At 44.0% G+C, this 13,743-nt stretch overlaps 3 protein-coding genes across 4 annotated transcripts; all 3 read right to left on the reverse strand.

The window, feature by feature from the left end:
* Positions 1-12: 12 nt before the first annotated feature.
* On the reverse strand, positions 13-6,405 carry LOC148408114 (putative cationic amino acid transporter). Of its 2 annotated transcripts, XM_088402601.1 has the most exons (11): positions 6,280-6,405; positions 5,648-6,099; positions 5,445-5,553; positions 4,497-4,855; positions 4,154-4,390; positions 3,444-3,661; positions 3,231-3,377; positions 2,891-3,099; positions 2,187-2,416; positions 1,625-2,098; positions 13-1,161 (listed from the first exon to the last, which is right to left on the reverse strand). In XM_088402601.1, the coding sequence occupies exons 4-11, from the start codon at positions 4,813-4,815 to the stop codon at positions 878-880; spliced, it is 2,118 nt and encodes a 705-aa protein (XP_088258727.1). In that variant the 5' UTR covers positions 4,816-4,855; positions 5,445-5,553; positions 5,648-6,099; positions 6,280-6,405; the 3' UTR covers positions 13-877. The 2 variants fall into 2 exon arrangements, with proteins under 2 accessions (XP_088258727.1, XP_088258728.1); XM_088402602.1 differs by having other exon boundaries at positions 5,445-5,576; positions 5,648-6,305.
* Positions 6,406-6,413: 8 nt separating this feature from the next.
* Positions 6,414-7,749, reverse strand: rpl22l1 (ribosomal protein L22-like 1). Its single transcript, XM_088402613.1, has 4 exons — positions 7,720-7,749; positions 6,999-7,115; positions 6,709-6,830; positions 6,414-6,616 (listed from the first exon to the last, which is right to left on the reverse strand). Exons 1-4 carry the CDS (start codon positions 7,726-7,728, stop codon positions 6,475-6,477), a joined length of 390 nt encoding a protein of 129 aa, XP_088258739.1. The 5' UTR covers positions 7,729-7,749; the 3' UTR covers positions 6,414-6,474.
* Positions 7,750-8,447: 698 nt separating this feature from the next.
* On the reverse strand, positions 8,448-12,750 carry LOC148408116 (eukaryotic translation initiation factor 5A-1-like). Its single transcript, XM_088402612.1, has 5 exons — positions 12,698-12,750; positions 10,569-10,756; positions 10,386-10,490; positions 9,432-9,563; positions 8,448-9,356 (listed from the first exon to the last, which is right to left on the reverse strand). The coding sequence occupies exons 2-5, from the start codon at positions 10,734-10,736 to the stop codon at positions 9,291-9,293; spliced, it is 471 nt and encodes a 156-aa protein (XP_088258738.1). The 5' UTR covers positions 10,737-10,756; positions 12,698-12,750; the 3' UTR covers positions 8,448-9,290.
* Between the last annotated feature and the right edge of the window lie 993 nt (positions 12,751-13,743).

Genomic DNA, 13,743 nt, shown 5'->3' on the forward strand with positions numbered 1-13,743 from the left:
AACTCTTGGGACTTCTTCGAGTGGTGTTTAATTTACATGAGGAAAACACACGCACGAAAACTCAACCTTCAAAGTGGCAAAACAAAGAAATCAAATGTTCTCAAATGCAACAGTAAAAACTTGCAAACACAAGCTAGCGGCTAAAAAGCTGCTAGCCTTCAGATGTTACCAACAAGAGTTGCTGTGTGTGTGAAAGAGCAAGAGAGAGGGAAAGAGATTGACAGACATTGTGGAAACGTGTGTAAAAAACTGTTGTGTGAGTGTGTGGGGGAGACAGAGAGCGAGAGAGGAAGCGAGATAATGTGTGTGAATATGTCAGAGTTTGTGTGTGAAAGACTGTTGTGTGTGTCTGTTTGTGTGAGAGAGAGAAAGAGCAAGAAAGAGAGTGTGTGAGTGTGTGCCAGAGAGAGAGAGAGAGTGCATGAGTGAGAATGTTGAGGTATAGTGTAATAGTGTAAAAATGTGCAAGATTGTGTGTGTGTGATTCAAACTATGTGTGAGTTCTGGGCATGTGGGTGTGTGAAAGACTATTATACTGAGTGATATTCAGAGAGGAAGAGGGTTAACTTGTAGGTGTGTGAGAGCAAGTGAGATAAAAAGAGTGTGACAGAATCTGTGTGTGAAGTTAACGTGAGAGTCTTTGTGTATGTGTGAGATTTTTTGTGCCTCTGTGTGTAGAGTGTAAAAAAATCTGAGAGCAAAACAAAGAGAGAATGTCCACGAGAGAGCGCGTGAGGGATTGTGTTTGACTTTTCGTATTCTTGCGACGTGTGAGAGTCCGTGTGTATTTTTGTGTGCTGACACCTTTTGTTGTTTTGTTACTGTGTTGTCAGCGGTCACGTCCAAGGTCAACGGCGCCATCGTTGGCCCTCCTGGGTCACTCGCTGCCGCCTCCTCTTCTCTGGTATCCAAAATGTCCGCCGTCGTCCTCGCTCAGTCCGCCGTCGTCCTCGCGGTTCTGGTAGCGGAGGTCCCGCTCCCCATTGGCGGCCCAGCCTCGGTAGGACCCGTTGTCCCCTTCCCAGTGGGCGTCCTCGGAGACGAAAGTGTCGTCCAGGTGGTCGTCGAAGCGTTGGTAGGAGCTGGCGTGGGCCTCCTCCTCGCGAGCGCTCACCTCCAGAGTGCTGTGCCACACGCCGTACAAGGCGTAGATCAGCAGGCCTGAGGACACAAACGAATTGACACTAAACCTGCTCCACTAGGGACAACCTGTTTGACATTGTGTAGATATGGCTGGTAATGAGAATTAATGTGGGAGTATGTGTGAGAGAGAGTGCATTTCTGTGCTTGTTTCTTTCTAGTTGTGCTCATTCGTGTGTTTATGCATGTAAGAGATTGTGTACGCTAGTGAGAAATTATGTATGTGAGAGTAGCAGAGTGTATATCTCCTGTATGACAAAGTGTATGTGTAAGGGGTTGTGAGAGTTTATGTAATTGTGAGAGAGTGCAAAAAAAGAGAGATAGAGTGCATATGTGTGTTTGTCATTGAAAGTGTATATATTGTGTTGGTATATTGTTTTTGACAAAGTCAGAGGCACATTTTGGTTATGAGTGAGAAGGTGTATGTGAGAGTGTAAAGAAGAGAATCTAATGGAACTTTGTGAGTTTGTGCTTGCGGCCTCACCGATGCTGCACCAGATGGCGAAGCGCGCCCACGTGAGCGGCGACAACTTGAGCATCAGGTAGCTGTTGACCAAAATGGCCGCCGCGGGAACAAACGGCACGCACGGCGCCATGTAAGCCAAGCTCCGCCCGCTCTGCGGCTGCCGCAAAACGGTAAGCAAAAGCCCGGCCAATGCGGCCGCCAACAGCGCCGCCGTCAGGCCCCAAAAGGCGGCGCCCATCCCCGTTCCCTGCTCCACGCCGAAGATGACCGTGGTCCACAGCAGGAAGGACAGGAAGAAGAAAGCCAGGGTGCAGCGCGTCACCGTGCGGCCGCTCCACGCCGTCGGCCGCGCCGTCGGCGCCGGAACGCCCAAGCGCGCTTTTAGCGTCGGGTAATGAGCTCCCAGGAGCCTTTGCAGCAGTGACGCGGGGCCAGTGTGGAACTCGCCTTCACCGCCATCTTCTTGGTCGGAGTGATGGTCAATGGAGGAACCTGAATACATATAAAGAACGTGCTAGAAACGAATGTTGATCCTTTACGATCGTATGCATTTACTTCTAAGTAAACGAAAAGTACCGACAATCAATGTCTTCGCTGCCAGGAAGTTCCTCGTTTTCCTCGCTTTCCGGCTGGTAGCGCAGCAGCAGCACGCAAACGCTGACCAGCGTGTAAGCCAGCAGCGTGCCGATGGACATCATCTCGATCAGGTCTCGCAGGCTCACCAGCAGGGCAAGAAATGAAGCCAGAGTCCCGGAAACCACGCAGGCGGCCGCCGGCGTGTGCGTGAACGCTGATATGTGAGAGAGGGACCTGCGCGCACATGCGTGACATCAAACTGAGTGTCGCTAGAAGATGTTTAAGCAACTTATTTTTGTGTGTGTTTTAGTCGGATGTGAAATTTTTTAAGTATTGTGACGAAAAAAATTTCAGTTGTGTGTGCAAGAACATTTCGGTTGTGTATGTTTATGTATGTGTGTATGTGTGCATGTGTGTATGTAAGAATGTTTATGACATACTTTAAGCAACTAATTTTTCAGGTAGTATGACAAACTTTGTCCGTGTGAGAGCATTTCAGTAGTGGGTGTGAGTGGCTAATTTTTTAATTGTGTGTGTGGGAACCTACCAAAAATTTACTACATGTGATCCACTTTTTTTTTTAGTTGCAATTGTCAAACGGGTGAGTGTTTCAGTCATCTGTGTTTCGAGGTCATTCTGATTTAGCTTCTTAATGCCCTCTCTCGTATAGTAAATTTCACACTTTGCATGTATGCATGCTATGCTAACCTGAATAAGAGCCCATCTGTGGCCATGGCGTAGATGACACGCGGCATCGGAAACAGCGACCCCAGCAAAGACACGCTAAGTCCGGCGATGGAGCCCACCGCCACCGTGTACTTCCCCCACATGAACCCGTGCGCCGCGAACATTTCCATGAGAGGCGCAGAACCATCGATGAGGTTGTACGGAACCATCAGGGTTAGGATCACGCTTACCTGTCCCAGAAATGAGTAGATTTTTGAGAAGTTTGTTAGCAAAGGTTCAAATGGAGCTTTGGCGTCCATAGCCGTCAATGGCAGCCAATGAGAACATTTTGTATACAAGTACAGTACTTGATAGTACTAACCGACACGTATGCGCTGAGACATGTGACCAGCGAAGCAGTGATGGCGTACGGGATGGAGGTGTTGGGGTTCTGCGCCTCCTCCCCGGTCGTGGCGATGATGTCAAAACCAATGAAGGCGTAGAAGCAGGTCGCCGCCCCCTGCATCACCTGGACGGACGTTTTTTTTTTTTTTTATTTTATTTTTTTAACATTACCCGTTGGCGAGCAACTCACCCCTGACCAGCCGTAGGGTAGAAACATGCCGCCCTCCCAGTTTTTGGCAGACAGGAAGAAAAGTCCGGCCATGATGATGAAGAGCCAGACCACAATGTTGACCAGGTTCAGAACGTTGTTGAGGCCCACCGAGTTGCGCACGCCGAGGGCCACGATCGACGTCACGAGCAGGACGATGAACATGGCCAGCAGGTCGGGGAACGTGTCCTCACCTTTGCCTGCAACAAATAGGCGTGGGCACTGATAAACAGGAAGTTTACTTTCAACAACTTTCACATACAGGAAGTGAATGTATGACAACTCACAAACAGGAAGTTTACATCTGACAACACATGATCACTGAAAAACAGAACGTTTACTTTGGAGAACTCTTCGGATTACGTACAGGAAGTGAATATGCGACAACTCAAATAATCACACATGGGAACTTTATCTACGACCACTAATGGATATAAACAGGAAGTTTACCTGTGACAACACAAGTGGTCACGGATAAACAGGAAGTTAACTTTGGAGAACTGTCAGGATTCACATCCAGGTAGTATATGTATGACAAATTAAAATCATGCTTGGGAAGTGTATCTGCAACTCACACACACTTACACACAAGAACACAATCACACAGTAAAGTTCACCAACCACGACACAGGAAGTGTAAGGTCAACAACACAGGAAGTTGAGCTGCCATAATACAGCGGAAATGCACTTACCGAGTCCTCTGAGCGTGCCCAGGTGTGTGATCATGTAGTGGCTGATGCTGTGATTGGCCAGCGAGTCAAACATGCTGCTGAGAGCCGACGCCCCCGCCGCCGTGCCGATCAGGTACTCCAGGATCAGGTTCCAGCCAATCAGGAAAGCCACAAACTCCCCCACCGTCACGTAGCTGTACGTGTACGCCGAGCCCGTCGTCTTGGGCACGCGGACGCCGAACTCCGCGTAGCAAACGCCTACGGGGACATCGCCCAATCAGATGGAATTATCATATGTGAATTTATACACCGACGTGGCCGCCATGTTGGATGTGGCAAAGGGAAGCGTTTTCGGTGGACTCGCCTGATAAAATGGACGCCACGGCGGCGATGACGAAAGACAGGATGACGCCCGGCCCGGCGATGGACTTGGCGACCAGCCCGGCGACCACGTACATGCCGGTGCCCACGCAGCTGCCCACCCCCAGCGACACCAGGTCCAGAGTGGTCAGAACCTTGGCCAGGCCCACCGAGGAACCTCCCGCCAGCTCCGTCAGGTCTTGCTCGGCGCCACCGTGCGCCATGGCCCCCACCGGCTTGGTGCGCAGAAGTCGCGACCACGTGTGGTACCAGGCGTCCGCCCAGGACACCCGATGCAGCCACGACGACATGGCGGCGGCCATATTTGCTCAGCTGAGTCCTCAATTTCTCCACAGCGCCATCCTCAAGGAAAGAAGTATTTAGAATTACTCGCCCAATAGGAAAAGTCTACACACCCCTGTTCAAATCATTCCAATTCATTTTTTCCATAGTGTTGTGATCTATAACCTGTACAAAATAAGTGAAAAGCTTTGGCGCTACCACAGACTGCGAATTGGAACTGCTCAGAATTTCCTCCAGCTTAACAGACAAGACATTCAGTGATGGAAAAAAAAGTCTATACCACGAGAATAACTACAGTTTTCTTTTCCAATTAAGAGCAAATCAATAGGAATGTGAGGAAATGTATTGGTTAAATACATTTTGGAAAAAGCTGTCTTTATTTTGTGATACAATATCCAATTGTAATCGTCTGTTGAAGAATCTATTTTCAGAAACTTCATAAATTCACATAGAAATGCCACTGCAAATGTTTTTTTTTTTAAATCTAAAGATGTTTTGAGCTGGTTAGGGGTTTCTTGGCTGAAAAAAATATTTCACAAGAGGTACACGGAAATGAATTTGAGAACCATGGACAGTACAGACAAGACATTGCACAGTACAAAAAAGGTACTTGTGAACAAATAACACACAAAGGCGTCGTAATTTTTACCTGATAATGTGCAGTTGACGGGTGACGGGATGAATGAAGAAATGGATGAGTGAAGGGGGGTAAGGACAACGTCATCTGTTTTTCTCGCCCCACCAAGCGAGGCGCCGCTCTGAAATATTGATGAAGGGGGTGCTGATCAACTTTCACATCACAAGGCGCAATAAAAAGTCATGATTCCATCTTTATTTCATCAAGTCTCTCACCTGTCGGGTGTCACGTGACCTCATCATGATTCTGCATTGTAGAAGGCATTACATATATATTCATTCATTTCAGTATTGGTGAGTAGTTCTGTAGTATTGGTGCAAGTTCTGGTAATCAGACACAAAGGGTCAGATGACCAGCATGGTCACATGACACCGGTGATGCAACAACACAAAGTGGCTTCCAGAATTTCTTAAAACGCGACAAAGTGTCTCAGATCAAGACACATTGTTCCAATTCTGACAATCTGGACAAACCGGAAGTATCCCAGCCAATATTTCCTGTATTGTATATTCAAAGGAAAATGAGCTGCTAAAGCCAGAGCATTCCTGATGCTGATGGGCAACAGATGAGCAAGTCACGTGACATTGAGCCGACTCCAAAAAAACACATCAAAGCGCCAAGAGCTTCTCTTGTCTTGCTTTCAAGTCGTAAAACGTTTCTTTTGAACCTGCGGGAAAAACAACGATCGTGTCAAGTATTTCATTGGCAATACACTATAACTCACAACTACATCATAACATCAATATGCAAACTCCACACAGATTCAAAAGCGAAATTTCACAACTGTGAGGCCTGTCCTACCTTGTTGTATACTAATCTTTTTTTTTTTAAAAAAAACACTACTCACAAAAATACGGTGACGATTCGAACGTTTGATATCCCGTTTACCAGCTTGATTTTGGCGCCATCTGGTGACATTTCAGTGAACTGCTGACTCGACATCAAAACCATGTTGGGAAATGAATAAAAAAAACCCAAGGATCTTTTTTTTTTTTTTTTTTTTAATTTATTGTCATGCTGAAATGCAACAAGAAGAATTGATTTAGTCTTCTTCTTCAGACTCATCATCCTGGCTAATCTGGAAATAGCGCAATTCGTACGTTTCCTTGTCGGAAGCAACCACTCTCAACCAATCCCGTAGATTGTTCTTCTTCAGGTATTTCTTTGTCAGGTACTTTAAATACCTGCGGGGGGAAAGTGCAGATTTAAGTACCAAAACACATGATGTCAACAAAAATATAGAGAGAGGAGAAAAAAAAGTGACAGTTGCTTCCACCTTTTGGAGAACTGCTTCTCGGACGTAACGTTGATTTTGTTCTTAGCGCGAGCGACCGACACGACGTTCCCGAGATTGCCGGTCTTGCCGTTGACTTTGATCTTCTCTTTCAGGAAGGATTCCTATCGGGCAGAGCACAGTGACATGCTAGGGAAGGGAACCCTAGCAAAAAGGGGGAGCTAGGGAAGGGCGCCCTAGTCCACAAGCCCCGTTAGCAGCCTGCTAACTGACTTTCAACCACAAAAGTCGTACAATTTTTTTTGTTTTGGATTTCAATTCAGGATGCTTACAAAGTTGGCAGAGTCCATGATGCCATCCTCCACAGGGTGGCTCAGGTCCAGGCTGAACTTCCAGCCAGGTCCCTTTTTGCTCTTCTTCTTGGTGACAAATTGGTTCTTCTGACGGATCTGTGACGATTAATGTAATTACTACACATTTACAATCTAGAAATTTTAAATTGTTGTTATAGGCCGCATTGGAGCTTGAAAATTATTTCCAAGTCAACATATGATTTATCAACGTGTTTGCATTTCCAGGTAGCGTGTGATTATTTTCAGAACAAAATAATTACGAGTAATGTCATAAAAAAAAAAGATGTGGGTAAAAAAGGCTGCTTAAAACGTGCAGATATTCACTTTTTGTAACATTCATTCTTTGTTATTCGAAACTATGTTGCATGAAGATGAATTTTATTCGGACAAAAATATTAAAATATTTTTAATTCTAATGTGGGTAAAAAAGTACGCACAGAAACAACTTTGACGGCGAACACGTACTACAGTTTATGAAACAAATGATTCATATTGAACTTTCGCAAGCTACACAAATAACACGTGTCGGCTAGCAATGCTAAGTTAGCTTTTTTTCAATGGTTAAAATGAATTTAGGTTAACAGAAAACCTACCCAGTAACTTAACAAACCTTTACAATTTCATTCTATTCGCGGCTTTGTGTAAAATAAAGTGCGAACGTGCGAATTCATTAAAATAGAGCGGAGAAGCCGGGACTTACGGGTGCCATGACGGAAAGGAGGAAATAGAAAGGGAGACAGGAAGTGACGTAAATTTTCGACGGGCTCTCTGACCAAATTTAGTCAGCGAAACAAATAAACGTTCAAGTTTTTTTTTTTTGAACGGAAACTGTAGACATTTTCTCGGTTTTTTGCCAAATTATTTGAGATGTTTGAATCTGACGTAAAGCTCCGAAGGTCGAAGGCCAGAACTTACCCTGTGGGTGGGCCCGTCAATCATTAATTCCCCAAAGCCTCCGCCCAGGTTTCGCTAGAATTTATCAGATAACGTAACATACGTTTAAAAGAATAAAGTCAATCTCTCGTGGACATAAACGTGTTCAGTCTCTTTTAAGTGGAACATTAATTTTGAAGGGGCAAATATTTGGGCGCAGAGTGCCTATCGTTCAGGACTATTAAGGACAAGAGAACAATAGTATAAAGATATTGAGGGATTTACATTAACTTCTCAATTTGATGGAAGTTTTTTTAAATAATTTTTTTCATAAGGACGCTACGAGCGTACAACACATGCCTAATAGATCATATTCCAGATTTTTTTAAAAATCCATTTTTAAAGTTGGCTTCATTTAGACAAAAAAAATTCTGACATCGCTGAACTATGTTGAAGAGTTTGAGGAGTTTCACCACACAAAGCCCATTAACACAAGGCCTTCCCAATGTATTTACCATCCATTCCGGCAACAAGATAAACAATAAGCAAGACATGTTGACATTTGCTCCATTTGTTTCAATGTTTTATTTCAGCCATCTCCAGTCAGGTGACAAAGGCCTCAAGTGAACAAAATGTTTGCGGCCGCCACCCTCTCCAACCCGATTTTGAGTTCCTCAAAACACAAAGCTCACTGCAAAGCGCCTCCCATGTCTTGAAGCTCACACTGCATTCAAATTGCACCTCTTGGATTTAAAAAAAAAAAAAAAAAAAAAAAAAACCTTTAGTATTAGGCTAGGGGGGGGGTGAGTGTTGAGCACATGAGCCTCACAGCATTCTGTGGGAAGAAAATTCATGTGTTTAAGTGGAATTGGGGGAGTAGGACTTCTCTAGGACTTCTTGGTTTTGGAAATTTCTGGTGGCTGGGTGGAGCCGAGGCGCCAATAAAGAAGCTTGACGATAGCAGGGCTCCCCAAAGCGGATCTAGTATCTACAGAGGCTCTGTCGCCTCGCTCTAAAAGATTTCTTTAAAAAAAAAAAAAAAAAAAGAGCTGAATCCCATTGTTGTTATTTCAACATTAAGGAATGTGAGCAACACTGAAGGCAAAAATAAGCATATGCATTGAGCGGCTGATGATTTTTCTATTTTTTTGTTTGTTTTTTTTTAGAAAGCCGACGCCTTAGCAACAAAACGTGAACGATCAGGCGGCGAATTGCGCCTTAATCTTCCCTACGCCGAGGTGAGAGCGTGAAATGGGAGAAAAATCAAGAAATGACAGAAGAATGAATGATTGAGGTTGTCAGTGAAGGCTGACCGACGCTTTGGTGACAGAACCAATGAGAATGCAAGAGACTGGTTTGTGGGCGGTGCTTGTTGCCGGGGCTGCAAAGTACGTCGCCTTATTTGGTGGTCAGGACCTTGGTAGCCACGGCACACTCCTCCCCCATGGCGGACATCACGGTGACCTGCCGAGTCAGCCAGGCGTCAGTGGTCATGTGACTGATATTTTTGTGTGTGTGTGTGTGTTTGTGTGCACTCACTGCAAACTCGTCGCCCGCTTCAAACTTTGACTCGATTTCTTTGCCGACTTCGTTATCGGGAACGCGCAGGTCCTCTCGGATGTCGCCGTTGTCGGCCATCAAGCACATGAAGTTGTCATTGATGCTGATCAACTGTCGAGGGAACAACACGCACGTTCAAGTGAGTTGAGGAGTTTCATTGAGGCTAAACTAGTGCTTTGCTGCCATCTTGCTGTTTAGGCGGTGTTGAGAGTTTTACTACTTGTAGATAAAAGTAGGGCTCTGCCGCCATCTAGGTGCAAGCAAATATGTTGTTTTTTTTTTTTTTTTGCTCGGGGGGCTTAAGTGTGAGTTGAGGAGTTTCATTCGGGCAAAATAATCATGAAAGTTTTCATTAGAACAATAGTGCACAGGTACCACTTTAGATATGCAACTGTTGTGGTTTAAGTTTGCTTACAGGGCCTTGAAAAAAATCCTAATGTAACCAATGTTTCATAGTTCAATAAAAAGTTTTTAAAAAATCCGGCTGCAGTCAAAGTTCTGAAAACGCTAACAGCCAATCATGGCTCACCTGTTAGTCCTGTGACATAAAAGCTGAGCTGTGATCGCAACCCTGACGCCAGCACGTGATGTCGTTTTTAGTCATTCACAAGTTGTGAAATGTGTTTTCTAAAGTATCCATCGTATGTGAAACATATTTAGACAACTTAAGTGGACTATCTTTTGAAAACACCTGATATGAATTGACGCTTATATATATTGCTTTACCAGCACTTTGGTCTAAAGGAACCATGCTGAACTGAGTTGAAGAGTTTCCATTGAGCGAGTGCTTTGCTGGCCCCTCACAAAACTAGATTTTGTTTTTTTTTTTTTTCTTTCCCATGATTGGCCCACCAATAATGGAGGTCCACTGGAAAAAATGCCAATGATGTCCCAGAGGTTGTGTAGAATCAACTAAACTTGGCGCGGACATACCTGATAGTCTATCCTCTTAATAGAGGGGACATCCATGTTGTGGGTGGAGGGGCACATATCTTCATACTTCTTCTGGGTGAAGATGTCGATGCCAGTCAGGTTAACCTGCACAACAACAAATTTTACATTCATTAAAAACATGAATGTCAGTCAACCGTCAAACAAAGAAGTCCCTGAAGTCACCTTGGCGTGGCCGTGCTTGCCGGTCTTGGAGGTGGACATCTCCACAATCTTGCAGGGACGCCCCTTGAGCACCACAAAGCCGTTCTTACGCAGGGCTGAGCACTGCATGGGGTACGTGGACGAGGCGCCGGACTCCACGGTCCCGAAGTCGAGCTCGGGATCTGACATGATGCAATGCTTCTGGGCTGCTGGAACGCAAAACAACCAAATTCTACAGTTGAGCCAAAGTTCAACATGTAATTACAACACCCCTCCCCCCTTTTTCCCCCCAAAAGTATAACCGATCCTTTCACCCCTTGAGGGAAATAAAATCGTCATAACAACATATGATTTATTGACAATCGATATTAGCGGTTCTAAATTCTGTGTCAGACATTAAGACCCTTTTTGATGCTTAAAAAAATCATTAAAAATTAAAGATAAGTACCTCGGATGGAATGAGAGAACACTTAAAAAAATAGGTCTATGGGATTGACATTTAACCCTGGAGAATCCAAGAACCCTTTTCTCCTTGACATTTAAATTTGATTAATGGATTAAAGATAATAGCATTCAACCCACACCCCCCTTTCAAAAAAAAAATATAAATACAAAAATTACGAGTTAACTACTAAAGGAGTGGGGACTAATTAAAAACTTTATAAATCGTTCATAAAGTTATTATGAGAGAGAACGGTAGGATTAATTACCATCTTTTCAGAGTCCACGAATTCACCCCCAAGAATTTTTAATTGGTTAGAAAAGGTTTGAAAACAGCTGGGACGGAATATTTAATTGTTGGGATGTTTAAGTGAACCAAAAAGGTATTTAGATCATCATTTAATATTTTCTAATAAGCTTGATTATAGGTTATCTGAATTAAATTTTGGCAAATGAGGAAATCAGCCCCTAAATGTCCATGTTGGTCATTGACCCGAAATTGTTTAACATATGGAGATTCTAATGATATTAACAGGCTAATTTTGCGACCATATTACGCTATTTCTGATAAATATTTTAAGAACTTTGAGGGATTGCTCATTATCAAACTATCAATTTACCTGTGGGTTTTTGTCACTTTTTTAATGTTTACGTTCTTCAACTTTTAAACCCATGTGTCACAAAAATGTGCACGGAATTGTGGAAAAGGAGGCACAAGCTACTAAAACGACAAGGGCATGACGCCGTCATTCACGGAAAGCTTTGAATAAAGCCCCGATCAGAAGGGAAAAAGTTTAAAAAAAGACTTTGGGTGACAGTGAAACGTGGACGCGCTGACGAGGCGCTCGCGTCAACACGAGGCGGCTTGCTTCATTCAATTCCGCATTTTACAAATTTGGACAATAGAAAGGAGCGCGGAGAAGGTCGAATATTGAATTTTACTACTCTCCAAAGAAAAGAGTTCAATTTAACAAAATTAGCAAGTTTTACCTGGATGCTAACATATTCAGCTGGTCTATGCTAACTTGCGTTAGCCGGCCTGTGTTTTCCTAATGATCCTTAATTCGTCCCCATTGTCGACACATTTCTCGATTCAAATTTCATTCTGACATGTAAATTGAATTTTTTCCAGTCGATTTTGGTGGCTTTTCCGACGGTCGGCAAAAGCGACGGGGAAACGAGCAACGCGCCGGAATGAAATCTCGAAATGAGCAAAACACACGAGGGGCGCTCAAGTACCGTTATGTGAGTTAGCGGCGCCATGCTAACAGATGCTAGCCGCCTTAGCGGTCCATTCAATCAAGTCGCCATTTAAAAAAATAACACGCCTAACTGCGACAGTTGGGACAGCTCACCGAACGGCACGCGTCCTAAAGCCGAACCGAGAAGGACGGTTCCGTAAGGGGAGAGTGATTTGAGGGGGTCAACTCGGTGCTAATGCGGTAGTTAGCCGAGGATGACAAGCGACTTGTAGCGGCCGCGCTGACCAAGGCCTCGCCGCCGCTATGCTTTCATTCGAGCCCGGCCGCCCGCGCGACACGACAGCCGCGCAAGATAGCTGGAGTCGCCGACGATCGCGGCAGCTGAGGCCGCCCGGTCGGCGCCCGGCACGGTTCGGTCGCTACCCGGCCGCCCTCGCCTGCGCCCGGGACCGTTATTTGCCTTCTTTTTGCCCCTCGAGGCACAAACACGCGCCATGCCACACTTACCTTCCAAGGAAAAGAGGAGCGAAAGTGCGCATGCGCGTCCAACTTACTGCAGCATGCGTATGAAGGCGCGGGGGAGGGAGGTGCAGTTAATGTATCCACGAGGGGTTGCCAGGTTGTATCGCCAGTTGGCAACCCAAGACTGACATAGCAGTATCTTGAAGAAAGTATTTGACCTTTTGTCCGATGTAAAATAACGAAATTTGAGTTATAGATTTATATGGAATTAAATTTAAATAAGAAAAGAAAATTATACAAAATTGTGTGCGCCAGTTTGCCATTTGCTGCTCCAACCTGGCAACCCGGCAAGGGTGCGTCGCTACGTGGTGGAAAACTTTTTAAACTTTCTTGGATCATTTTTTTAAAATTTCATACTGTTTAGTTCATTTGTACATATTTTACATTTTTTTTGAGTCGTGGCATTTAATTCCAGTAACTTATTTACATTTCTTTTTTAAGTGTTTGGCAAAAAAAAGGTTTAAAAATGCCTGGGACTAAAATAAAAATGCAATTGATTACTTTAGGTAATTAAGTACAAATGTGAAATAGTATAGCATATATATATATATAATTGAATGCAACAGAGCAATGGTTCTAAACATATTTTTGCAGTGATGTGCCCCAACTGTCAGTAAAATGAGCCACTAATGAAAATGCACATCTGAATTTATATATATAAAAAGTACTTTTTTGCTAGTGACTAGTCGAACAAAATGGGCTGTAGTTCATAAGTTGCTTCATGTTCCAATTAATTTGCCCTTAATTTGAGAAGAGACCATTACATTTGTTTGAAGTCACATTAAAAAAGGATTTCATTAAATTTGCTTATACATGCAGCGTTATGATGTTAAACAATTATTTGCTGGTGAATAGCAGAACAAAACGGGCTGGAGTTCATAAATTGATTCACGTTCCAATTCATTTGCTCTTAATTTGAAAAGATCACATTACATTTAAATCGTTACTGACATGATTAATGTTAATTTTTCGACTGATCAGTTATGGATTGTTTTTCCGATTGCGAGGAAAAGAAAACAAGCGTTTGTGTT

This window comes from Hippichthys cyanospilos, chromosome 19 (genome assembly GCF_059441005.1).
Source record: "Hippichthys cyanospilos isolate Australia breed blue-spotted pipefish chromosome 19, RoL_Hcya_1.0, whole genome shotgun sequence".
NCBI lineage: Eukaryota > Metazoa > Chordata > Actinopteri > Syngnathiformes > Syngnathidae > Hippichthys > Hippichthys cyanospilos.

What these genes read in the sequence shown, in the direction of transcription:
- LOC148408116 (XM_088402612.1), bottom strand. Translation starts at nt 10,736, where the DNA reads ATGTCAGATCCCGAGCTCGACTTCGGGACCGTGGAGTCCGGCGCCTCG. An exon ending in GCAAGCACGGCCACGCCAAG is followed by an intron (nt 10,491 to 10,568) that starts GTGACTTCAGGG and finishes GTTGTTGTGCAG; the next exon opens with GTTAACCTGACTGGCATCGA. An exon ending in TTAAGAGGATAGACTATCAG is followed by an intron (nt 9,564 to 10,385) that starts GTATGTCCGCGC and finishes TTCCCTCGACAG; the next exon opens with TTGATCAGCATCAATGACAA.
- LOC148408114 (XM_088402601.1), bottom strand. Translation starts at nt 4,815, where the DNA reads ATGGCCGCCGCCATGTCGTCGTGGCTGCATCGGGTGTCCTGGGCGGAC. An exon ending in ACAGATGGGCTCTTATTCAG is followed by an intron (nt 2,417 to 2,890) that starts GTTAGCATAGCA and finishes ATGTGCGCGCAG; the next exon opens with GTCCCTCTCTCACATATCAG. An exon ending in TGGCAGCGAAGACATTGATT is followed by an intron (nt 2,099 to 2,186) that starts GTCGGTACTTTT and finishes ATATGTATTCAG; the next exon opens with GTTCCTCCATTGACCATCAC.
- rpl22l1 (XM_088402613.1), bottom strand. An exon ending in TCATGGACTCTGCCAACTTT is followed by an intron (nt 6,831 to 6,998) that starts GTAAGCATCCTG and finishes TCTGCCCGATAG; the next exon opens with GAATCCTTCCTGAAAGAGAA. An exon ending in GAGAAGCAGTTCTCCAAAAG is followed by an intron (nt 6,617 to 6,708) that starts GTGGAAGCAACT and finishes TTCCCCCCGCAG; the next exon opens with GTATTTAAAGTACCTGACAA.